The sequence below is a fragment of the Manis javanica genome, chromosome 1 (assembly GCF_040802235.1).
Source record: "Manis javanica isolate MJ-LG chromosome 1, MJ_LKY, whole genome shotgun sequence".
Lineage (NCBI taxonomy): Eukaryota > Metazoa > Chordata > Mammalia > Pholidota > Manidae > Manis > Manis javanica.
This window is the reverse complement of record NC_133156.1, coordinates 68,900,679-68,912,703: the sequence shown is the minus strand read 5'-3', so window position 1 is coordinate 68,912,703 and position 12,025 is coordinate 68,900,679. Positions and strand designations below refer to the sequence as shown.

Here is a 12,025-nt window from a genome sequence, read left to right as displayed (position 1 = left end):
AAGAGTAAAAACCATATAGCATTTAAAGTTTAAAACCACGTAAGATGAAACAGTGTTTTTTCTTTCTAAATTATTCTTTTACTCTAGATGACTTGTGACTCAGCTATGATAAAATAAAATGATATCTATAAATGTACTTTATATTTCTTATTTGTTGAAGTTGAGGATTAAAATAGAAGGAATAGTTTCTAAGTTAAAATTTTCTGGAAGTTTCAAAATATTTTCTATTTAAATATAACTATTTCAAATAGACTGATATATTTCCTACATTAAAATTAATAACTTATGTTCATCAAAAAAAAGAGCGTGAAAAGAGAGGTCACAGACTAGCGTAAGATACTTGGCAAGACCCTAACTAAAGATCAGCATATAATACATATTAAAAAACTCTTAAAATCAATAAGAAAGGATAATAACCCAAACAAAAGTAGGTAAAGAATATAAATATGTAAAATTTGGAGAAAAATTGGATACCTAAAACAATTTGAAAAATGCGTGGAAATAAAAATGAAAAGTACAATGACATACTTTTAAAAAGTCTGAAAATCCTAACTTGGTGAAGATGTGGTGAAGAACATGTCATGTTCTGTTAGAAGGAGTATAAATTGGCAGGGGCCCTTCAAAGAGCAACTTGGCAGTATTTAGACAAGGTTAAGATGCTCATATCCTACATGCTAGCAATTCTACTTTCAGGTGTGTACCCTTGATACTCTTGCAAATGTGCACAAATAGTAGTATAAGACTTTCATTGCAGTGTTGTTTGTCATAGACAGAGCTTTGAAATAAACTAAATGTCCAACAGCAGAATGGATAAATGAATTGTAGAAATGGAATGCTACAAAGCAATTGAAAAATTATGATCTACAGCTACTTGAGGCAGCATCCTGGTTCAGGACTCAGAGCCAAACCATCCAGGTTTGAATCCCTGCCCTATTGCTTAACTAGCTGTTTGATCTTGGGAAAGTTATTTAGCCCCTGTGTCCCATCTGTAATAGTACTGCTGAAATAGTACCTACTTTATAAGGTTGTAATAGGAGCTTATGATTTACTATATGGGAAGCCTTTGGAACAGATTATGGCACTACATGTGATTACTACTGTTATTATCTGTCAGTGTAATTTAATATTTGATGTTAAGATTAAACACGTACTAATCAGGTATATTCATTCATTTATTCCAGAAATATTTATTGAACTTCTACTACATATGAGGCACTGCTCTAAGCATTTGGTATACAACAATAATAAAACAAAGTCCCTGCCCTGTGGAACTTACTATCTGGTACAAGCAGATGACAGATAGACAGATAGATATATACATATATACAAACAAACAAACAAACCATACCATGTTGGTGGTGATGAGTGCTGTAAGAAAAAATCAGTCAGGATGACAGGAATTGTGAATTAGGATGTGGGACTAACTACCACATCTGGGACTATCAGGGAAGGCCTTCGTGGAAAGGTGACAGTACAGTCTGATACAAAAGGAAGTGAGGTGTCAATCACGCAGATACCTTTGGTAAAAGCAATATGCAAATATATATCTGTCTGAAAACAGACAAAATTATTCTACTAGTAAAAGCAAGACTATATAATTTGAAATACACAGAAAATATTTAAAATAACCTAGTTTGATATCATGATAATTTATCAGATATTATTTTTCAAATGTTGTTAAATTTTTATTTGGAAATTTTAAGTTCAATGAAAAGTATTATAAAAATTATTAAGAAAAGGCTTACCAGGCTCAATAAATCCAGCAAGGCAAGTAAACATGTTTGGGGGAAATCTTTTCTGCCTGCCTAAAAGACATTTGGTCCCATCTGGATGAATAACTTGCATGATTACTACTGGATCTGTTAAAAAAAATTTAGATTCACTGTGTAAAGTTACTGTTAAGTAGGATAATAAAGAGGTTTATCTTGAACAGTAATAAAGAGGTGTGTCTCAGTAAGAATAAGACTCTGTCTAGTTACAAGGAACTGTTTCTTTCTGCCTGATGACTATTTCAGGAAAATTGCATAGAATATTGTCAGTAAGCTAAAGGAAGGCCTTTTTTTGTCCTTTTTCTTATCATCATAGCAACATTCATTGTGTACTTATGGTATACTAGGCATCTTGTTAGTTTTTAGTTAGAAAAAAGTTTGAGTAAGTAATACATGGCATGAAGAAAATTCAAATTTTATCTTCGTAAATATAGTAAATTTCCCTCTCTCCTTCCATCCCAATACTTACAAACAAAATGTTTTTTAAAAACATATGGCACTGTGATTAAGCTTAACCCACTAAAAATAAAAAAGATTATATTAAATAATAGTTCATTTTTCCAGAAGTCACTAATCCAGTATATTTTTCTCACCAGATCATGACTGAGAACCAGAAATCAAACGTAAAGGTCCCTGAGCAGTAAAACATGTCACTAAGCCATCTGCCTCCTCAGGTGTTGCTGTGTCTATCTGTTCTTTTTTTTCACACGGTTTTAAAGGGCTGGGTTATCAGATTTCCAAACTCACAGCCGACTCAAAGCAGCAATTAGAGGGAGGAAAGAAGGTACAGATCCCAGCAGTAAGGAGAAGCTAGCTCTAGGCTGCACTGCTTTGGTGATGCTTCAAACAGGCACTCAATTGTTAGAGCTTTTTTGGTCTCTGCACTAAGTGGGCCTGGATTGGTGGGCTTTGGAAATCATGTATCTCAGCACAGCAAATACATACTGATTAACCTGGAGTTATGAAATAGCTAATTATGTACAATGTCCTTTACTGATAAGTCATGTAAATATGTTTACACTTTAATACTTATAGTCTTAATTCAACATACTTTTACTATAACAGTAAATCCCTCAGCAACTCAAAATTTTGTTTCCAGAATGTCTTATTCCCCCAAATTCCAGATGGCTGGATTTCACTGTAAAAGAAAAGGCTTACCAACTCTTGGATATGATGTGTTGTGAACGCCATGGAGGCTAGGACAGCCTTCTTTTAAGCATACTCTTTTATAGCCACCTTCTTCAATTTTAGTTGCACTTCCACAGGTGGGACAGAACTTATATCGACTGTGCCAGGCAAGAACAGATCTTGCTTGAGCTACAACCCCTTTAAGTGAAGCATGGAAAGTTTTAATTCTATGACAAATTGTAAACAAATAAATACATAAAATGTTCTTAAGTCCTAACAAAGATAGACACTGTATTTTCTTAATAGCTATGTGATCAAAGATTTTAGTATTCCTATTTTTATGTATGTATATTTCTTTTAAAGTAAAATATTTAATTCTACAGATGACAAATAAAAATCAGATTTAACTTTCACTTGTACTATAAAATACAACTCTCATATAAGATAGCTGTACTAATATGTATTTTTTATGCTGAATTAGCTCAGGCTTTTAGTATAGGTGATGTTTAAATTTTGTATATACAATATTCCAGTGTTCAGTGCCTCTACAATAATGACTTTTACACAAATATCCTCTAAAGGCAGTTCCTAACTTGGACTATGAAAAGGAAATATTAGGAAACTGTAGGAACGCATCTGTACTTTCCTTGGTGACAAAGCCACTACTGGTCTATGTCATTGTGGAATATATCCTGTTTACAACTAGAAAGTGCATGGATATAAAAATTAATAAAAAGAATATAAAAAATAGTCTATTTGCAGCATTCATGGTTAACTTGGTTTGTGAAAAAATTCATAATAGAATAAATCTTAAAATACATACACTTTGGCTATAGCCTTCACTGGGATACTTCAAAAAAGAGTATGGCCTGACTAAAAGTATTACAATTGATTCAGTAAGACTAGAGATTTATTTCAAAGACTTGAAATAACATTTCAAATGCCTGACAAGCTTGCTCTCCCTAAAATACATTATTTGGTCTCGGGATTTTGAAAGAAAACAAAATAACTATGAACAGTAATAACAGCATTTTAACTAGGAATAATGAAACTAATAAACCATAATTAAAAACAAATGTAACCCTGAAATTCAATTAACCATAAGCAACATTAAATATTTGCAGTTATGTTACCTTGCAATCTATAACTTACACAAAGGTGTCTACATAATTTCAGTATCATTACAAAGAGAAAACATTTATTAAGCCTACATTTACTAGGGGAAAAGCTAATATTTTCTATGTGTCAAGCACTATGCAAAGATCTTTATATACATTATCTTATTTAATGTTTAGAGCAACCCTATGATGTATTATCCTAATTTTCTGAAGAAGGAAAGTAAGGCACAGAGGGGTTAACTGTGTAAAGTTATACAGTAAGTGAATAAAAGGGCCTCAGTTTCTTTACTAGTAAAAAAAAACAGGTTCCTTTTGATCTTAAAATTACATAAAGCTCCAAAAACAGATATTTCCTTTAAAAAGTATAGTATTTTCTCCATAGATGTGGAGAATAAAGCCTATCAATCCGGACTTTGGCAGGCGGTATCTAAGCAGTCTCTGGAAGGGCCTACCACGTCACCTTAGGCAAAGTGGACATTGACAAGTGATCCCTTCCTTACCTTCCAGTAACTCTTCAATGCACCACAATTTAGCTTCTATTTCTTCCACTCCACTGACACAGTTCTTCTTGTCAAATTCATCAATGGCTTCATATTACCAAAACCAGAGATACTTAACAAAAAACCTTTATCTTACTCAAATTCTCAACAGCATTCAAAATTTTCAACCACTCTCTCCTTGAAATATTCTGCTCTCTTGGTTGCCATGAGCACATTCTCCCGTTTCCTCCTATCTTATGGCCACACTGTCAACATCACCCTTGGTGGCTCCTCTGCATCTACCTGACCTTAAAATTTAGGGGGATTCAGGTATGATTCTGAGGATCTCTTGCTTGCTTGCTCTAAACTCTGGATGTAATCTCAGTAGTTTCCTGGGATTTATACCACCTTTTTGTTGATAGCTGCCACAGCAGCAGCTCCAGTTTACACCTCTCCTCTGCGTTCTGGATTCTAGTATTTTTCCTTAAAGTTAACATGCCCATAACTAAAATCTTGACTTATTCAAGTCTGTCCTGCTTCCTTGCTCTCTGTGGTTACCCTATGTTATTTTATCAAGAAATAGTATCACTATATACCCAACTTCCTAAAGTCTCAAACGTAGCAGTTCTTCTTGATCTTTTCCTTCATTTTTATATACCCCACACCTAGCCCATCAGCAAGTACTGATAATTTTCTCCCCAAAATTTATCTTGTATATAACTCCTTTTTACATTTCTAGTCTTACTGCCTTAAATCAGTCTGTATTCCAGGTTCTACCATCACTCTCATTTCTAATAGTCTCAACTGATCAAGCCCTATCAATTTTACCTTGAGAACATCTCAAACCCTTACTTTCTCTCCACTGATGGAGTCTATCAATTCAAGACACTGCAATCTCTTACCTGGGCTATTGTTATCTCCAGTCCCCTCCTAACAGGACTCCTGACGTCTACATTTATTTACCTATAATTTATGATCTACAAAGCAGTCAGACTGAGGGATTTTAGTTTAGTTTTTTTTTTTTAAACATAGGTCAGGTTACAATATGTAAATAGCAGTAACAATTTTCATGTCTTTGCTTAAATTTCTAATTTCTTACTATGGCATATAAGGCCCCACATGAACTGGCATATCGAGCAATGGAAGACAAAACAGTCAAGGTCTTTGTCACGTTCAGTATATAGCAGGTGCTCAGTAATTATTCACCGATGAATCAAATGAACCATCATGTATTAGGGTTAATTCTGGGGAAACTAATCTTCTCTGATTAAAACTACTCTAACTGGCCAGGAGAGAAGTTCCCCTGAGTGAGAACTTCAGGAAATTTCTAATAAGAGCCCCATTTCGTTGCTTACTGGGAATAATATGCCTCTTAGAAATTGCATATATAAACAACTCCAATGCAGTTCCAAACTCCAGATTATTACCAATACATGCACACAACATTACTTCTTACCAGCTTCTTTTTCTTTCAGTTGCAGAAGAGCTGGCATTGGTGGATGGAGAAAATAACAATTTTCATGTCTTTGCTTAAATTCTTCAGCAGCAACAGGATCTATACCTAGAGCAAACCAGGCAACCAACCCATCTTCTTCTCTTGGGACACCCCCAGCATAATTAAGTAGCTCTTTTTTCATTTCAAGTTCTACTCCAAGGAAAATCAAGGTGATCTTCTCAGGCTGGCCCAAATAATCCTTTATATCTGTGTAGTTCAGCTGACACAGCCTGACTTCCGGCTGTTGGGAACTTTCTTTATTGCCACCTAGAGTAACCAAGGGATTTAAATCTGAGAAAAGGATATAAACTGTGGTATGATGGCTTTCTTTAGCTTGCAGCCAGTCAGAATTGTTTCTTTTTTCACTTTTTCGGTCCAGTAGTGTCCTGCTAAAATAATTTTCACGTTCTTCCACTTCATTGGTTAGGAACCAAGGCTTCTTCCCATCTTTAGCATTAGCTAGTAAGTTAGCTATATGCTTATAACCCCAAAATTTAGCAATATCCAATGCAGTCTGCCTTGATTTATTGACAATGGATCTGTCACACCTACAGAGAGAAGGAAACAAAATAGGAAATAATCATTTTCTTTAGTTTTTATTACAATAAAATATTTCCAGATGCACAAGGTAGCCCCTTTATTTAATGATTACATAGTTTTTTCTTTTAGTACATAATTTATTAATGAAGTTAAAAGAAGTAACTGGAAATGAAAAGTTAGAGATAATGGATATTTAAAATTTCTGGAGAATTAGTTATAAAAACCAGTAAGTTTTATGTGCTATAAGGAGATGTTAAAATTTTACAAGGGGTTGTTGATAGTCATACTGGGTAGATTTACATTTTCTATTTCAGAGAAAAAAAATTAGACTAACTCATAAATTTGCTTTTCTACAACGTATGGCTGGTTAATTCTTCAATAAAAAGTTAAGTTTTTAGTTAGAAATTATGCACATTTTTATGTAACAAAACTGGTCAATGAGTTACAAGCCCAGTGATATAGTAACAAGAAGAATTTAAAAGGAAATATGCAACCTAGAAATCAAACCACACACCCCTTCAGGTGATATAGTCTAAAATGTTTACCCTTTCTCAAGTAGAAATTGGACAACTTCTGGATGCCCATTCCTTGCAGCATACATTAAAGCAGTCCAGCCATTTTCAGAAGTTTCATTGAGAAGAGATGGAGAATGACTGAGGATTACTGTTAACCTGGCAATATCTCCTTCTGCAGCTGAATAGTGAAGCTGGGAAATGATTTCTTCTTTTGGACTTCTTTTTATAGAAGACATTTCTTCCTTAAAAAAGGAAAAAAGAAGAAAAACCTCTCATTTGCAATTGCTTTTGGTATCAATGATCAAACACTGAGTACTGATATAACTAAAATAATAGTTATGGTTTCTAAAGCAGTCTACTCTGTAAAGGTAATGAGTAGTCACCTGTCATCACAGCACACATTTTTAAAACTGTTATCAGTTAACAATTTTAAACATAATTCATCATGGGGATGTATAAAAAAATGTATAAAAAGCTTTGGTGATAGAGATGAGAGGGCCATGTTCTGGGGAGTGAGGAGTCACTTACAGATACTACAAATAGGAGCAGGTATTTGAGGTAGACAAGAGGGACTTCAGTATGGAGTAGGGAGAGGAGGGTAAGGCAGAGAGATGCAAGGGCAGAGGTTTTTAGCAGACGGCAAGTACTATTCTCCTAGATTCTGTTGTACCAGAAACAGGTCCTTCTCAGGAAAATTATGACCCTATAGCTAATTATTCATTCAAACGCTTAGTTTCATATGAAAACGATGTATTGCTTTACCTTGCACAATTAATTCTGCAGTCCATCTGGGACTGATTTTTCTTCACGGTGTGAGGTAGAGTCATGACACATTTTTATCTGAATGGATAATTAATCCATATGACTTCACACCATTCTTGAAATTACCATCTTTGTCCCAGTGCATTTCAGTGTTATCCTTGTTATAATCAGATGACTGTATATTTTGGATATATTATTGGACACCGTTCTATTGGTCACTTTGTCTATCTTTGAATTACAGAAGTTTTTAAACCATTAACTTTGTCTGCTTTGGCTCTCTGTTGTTTGAGTAAGAAAAACTACAGAAAATAATTGTTCCATACCTCTTAGTAAATGTTGTCTAATCATGGACTGAATGTGGTAGGGCACAAAGAGAGCCGTTTTTTGGTGGAAATGGTTTGTTTCAGCTGTCTAACTTCTCAAAGTACTGTTTTTAAGATCTTTTTTTTTCAAGGAAATGATATTAAAAGATCTGGAATTCTAACTAAGCTTCTACCATCCTAAGCAATAAAATATTTAGGCTAAAAAGAAAGGTTATAATTTGTGATTTTGGACAACTTCTGTCTCTGGTGTTCTGATATTGCATTTTGGATCAACTTTATAACAGCAGTATGAACAAAACTTAGGGGAAAAAATAGGTTAAAGAGATTAACATTCTTATTTTGTGTCTGTTCACCTTTTCTGTTTGTTTCTTTTTGCTACTTAAAAATAGTTCAAAACTACTCACAGGAATGGAAACATTTGGATGAAACATGAAAATCTGTGGACAAGCTAAATTAGGAGGAATGACTACTATATCAGAAAACAGTTTTTTATTTCTTCTTACTCCAGAATTTACCTCACTATTCTCTTCAAACTGAGATTTCTTAATGTGTTAAATATATTATTAATAACTAAACTACTTCTCAGGACTTTATTTTGAAGCACTGCTGTATATCCTGGCTTAAATATGGTCTCCCTTTGAGATTGCCTTTCCCTTAAATTTTTTTCACACAAATTCATATCATACAGGTTCCTCAGTTAGGCTTACTTTAAGCAATATTTCACTGTCTTATGTTTTGAAATTATGGTCACTTCTTCACCCTCCCCACAGGCCTCTTCAGGTGACTGTAAACCCGTCCTCCAAAAATGTAGTACCACTCCTTGCGCCCAATCCTTAAGCACACGCTATTCTCAGAAGAAAGGAAGTGGAAAATACACTTTCTCCTTCTGCTTTCTCAGCAAAAAAGCCACCTAGAAATAGAACCATTACTCATTCCAGAAAAGCACAAAATCTGAAATCCAGCTCTACTGCTTGATTTACTCTTTCATTTCTCATCACCAGGTTCTCCAGAAGGTAAGGATTTGAAGGCACGATGAAGTGATTCAGTTTGCTAAATGCTGCCTTTGCTTTTCAAGAACAGGGACTATTCTGAGAGGTCATTTAAAGAATCGTAGATTTAAAGGGTCTTAGATATTCTTAACCAACCAGCACCCACTTTTGCCGGTGTGTAACTCGGGGCCCATCACTTGCACAAGGTCACATGGCTCAAGAGACAGGGCAGACCTCAAATACAGTTCTGTCACTTAGTCACCGAGACACTTGGGCATTCAAGATGGCCATTTCGCCTATCAAGCGCCACTCCTGTACGGACTCTCCAAAAGTTTAAATGCCTTAAAACAGATTATTTTCTTGCAACTACTGTTCTACTGTGCGATTCCTTCTTTCAAAGTGAAACCTCACCCGAAACCGCACTTCCACTTGCCCTCCTCAAAGACTTGTTTGGGCTGGAAGCACTCCAGAGCAGGACCGGTTGCGTCTCCCCACTGCCCCGCCTGGAGCCCGGACTGCAACTCCGCGGATCTCGCGCCTGCACCCGCACCCCAGCGCGAGGCTGCTCCACACGACCTGGCAGGACCCGGCCGGATGAGAACTGGTCGCCGGCAGCGGAGACGACTAAGTCGTCGCTGGAGTTACTAACCCAAGTGCGACTAGAGTTGCAGAAACCAGGTTGCTGTCGAAAGGCTGAGAAATAACCCACACTCACGGCGCTGGAGCGAGCCTTCCTGACTTCCGGCCAAAGCCCAGTGTCCTCGCACGGCTTTATGGGAGATGTAGTTTGACGGTCACAGGCTGCGCGCCGTCGGAGAAAGGGCGGGGCTCGGGGGTGCGGGCGCCTGGGAGCCGCGGTGCAGGTCCCGGCTGGGAGGACGAGCTGGCAGACGGTGAGTTTTCCTAACCCGCGAGACTGAAATGTGTACAGCGTGGTGAGGGCTACGGAAAACTCTAGGTCTGTGAAAAAGGTGGTGTTTTCCAGTGTTTCACACCTGCTCCTCAGCCGTCTCCCCTCTATGGTCCAATGCAATGGAGTGTTTGAAACGTTCTTTCCTGTTCAATAAACCTGGAATATCATTGGCTGGACCAAGTTACTGTAGTGCGTGACCCAAACAAGCTGTTGGCCTCTGAACATCAATGTCCTCATCTATAAAGTGGTATCATGTATTGAAGCCTACTACGTTCAATAGTTTTTTTTTCAGAGTATATATCAAGCACCCACAACACCAACTTGGGTTATTGTGAGGTTTAAAAAGGACAATGAATGCAAAGCTTTAACAGTGCGAAGTCTTTTGAACTAGTGCCCACAGCACAATTTCATTATTTTGTGTTATTTCCTGCGTTTTCACGCTCCAGCGCCTACGTGAGTTACTTGAGTTGAAGTTCCAAACCTAGGGGTTGGTAATCTTAATTTATAGAACAGGGATTGTTTTCTTTACAAAATTGCCTCTTTGGCAATCAGCAACAGCTGAGGAGCCTCTGAAGGTCGACTGATGCTTCCTGTCCGGATTTCATGCATTGGTAGCTCCTTCTTACAGTGAAGTTATGTATTCACGTCGACATTGCACTTTCTTAACTACTTTTTAAACCATGTTTTATGCTTCTTTCTGGGAGTAGATGTCTTCAGTCTTTAATGATTTCAACGATTTGACAGGTGTTCAGAAATAGTAAAATTTTAGTTAACTCACTTGGAATACCCAATTTTTGTATTAAAAAATACTTCAAAGTAAATATGTTAATATGATGACTGCTCATATGTTATTCATTTAGTGTAAACAATTATTATATAGTCCTTTTCCCAGCCCTTTGGATTCTTTGAAATAAATTCCAAACACCATGTCATTTTATTAGTAAATATTTAAGAATAAGTTTTTGGAATTATGAATACATATCTCAAGTATAAAAGGTTTTTTTTTAAAGAATGTGACTATCATTAGTACAATTAAAATTTTAACAATTCTGTAATATCATAAGAGGCATTCACTATCAAATTTAATTGTCTCAAATTTTATCTTACATAATTTTTTACAATTGATTTGTTCAAATCAGGACCTAAATAAAGTCTCTACATTATATTTGATTTTTTTAACTTATAGGTTCTCATTAATATTTTCTTGCAGTTTATTTTTTGAATAATAATGATCAAATGCTCTGTAGAATTTCTATATTATGAATTTTATAAGTTGTATTCCCATAGTGTCCTTACCTCTGTATTTCTTGTAAACTGGTAATTAAATCTACAGAATTGCTCAGATTAAAGGTTTTACTTTTTTATTTTTTTAATGTGCAAAAAAGACTTCATAGGTGTTATTTACTAACTGTAAAATTGCATTAAGAAGCATACACTGTCTGGTTGCTTTTCTTATGTTCTAATTGTTTATTGGGCTTACATGTTATCAACCTGATAAAGTTAGATAAACATTGAAGATTTTCACTCAGCTTTTCAGCTAATACTTTTAGCAGCCATTAATGATTATTGCCTAGGTTCATTATTTCATTGAGTTGCAAAATGGTGATATTCTAATTTGATCATTCATTTTACATTTACTAACAGAAATTCTTTAAAATAAGAACTTTACCTCATTTAGTGTCTGTACATTTTGTACAGGAAGAGTAGGGTAAATATGTGATTTTCTCCTTTATTTCATAGTTTTCAAAAGTAATGAATTAGTTCCCTAATATTCATTAAATTTTAAAATACATTATGAACTCAGTCATGGATATTAAATGTTTAAATGTATTTCATGTCATTACAGTATTATTATTTTAAAGATATTTTAATAATATTTATTATTTTGATGCTCAAATAGTTTCCTCTTTGTCCAATGCGAACCCCCTCAAGGGGGCTCCTGAGTTCTTTTGACTGGGTCATTGTAGTGTTTGACAGTTTGCTTTCTTTATGTT

General features: G+C 35.4%; 1 protein-coding gene across 7 annotated transcripts in view; it reads right to left on the bottom strand.

Annotated features, from left to right (window-relative positions):
• Positions 1 to 10,973, bottom strand: part of NUDT12 (nudix hydrolase 12) — a 130,162-nt gene extending 119,189 nt beyond the window's left edge. Inside the window, exons 1-5 of one of the 7 annotated variants that reach the window (XR_012130015.1) lie at positions 9,530 to 10,155; positions 7,075 to 7,282; positions 5,951 to 6,537; positions 2,928 to 3,095; positions 1,746 to 1,859 (exon numbers count right to left, since the gene is read on the bottom strand). Coding sequence is in view for 6 of the 7 variants with exons in the window: in XM_037011952.2 (XP_036867847.1) it covers positions 1,746 to 1,859; positions 2,928 to 3,095; positions 5,951 to 6,537; positions 7,075 to 7,280 (1,075 nt within the window). In the remaining variant the exon portion in view is untranslated. Of the gene's footprint in view, positions 1 to 1,745; positions 1,860 to 2,927; positions 3,096 to 5,950; positions 6,538 to 7,074; positions 7,287 to 9,529 lie in introns of all 7 variants that reach the window. The other 6 variants (XM_037011952.2, XM_037011954.2, XM_037011953.2 and 3 more) reach the window with 6 other exon arrangements.
• Between the last annotated feature and the right edge of the window lie 1,052 nt (positions 10,974 to 12,025).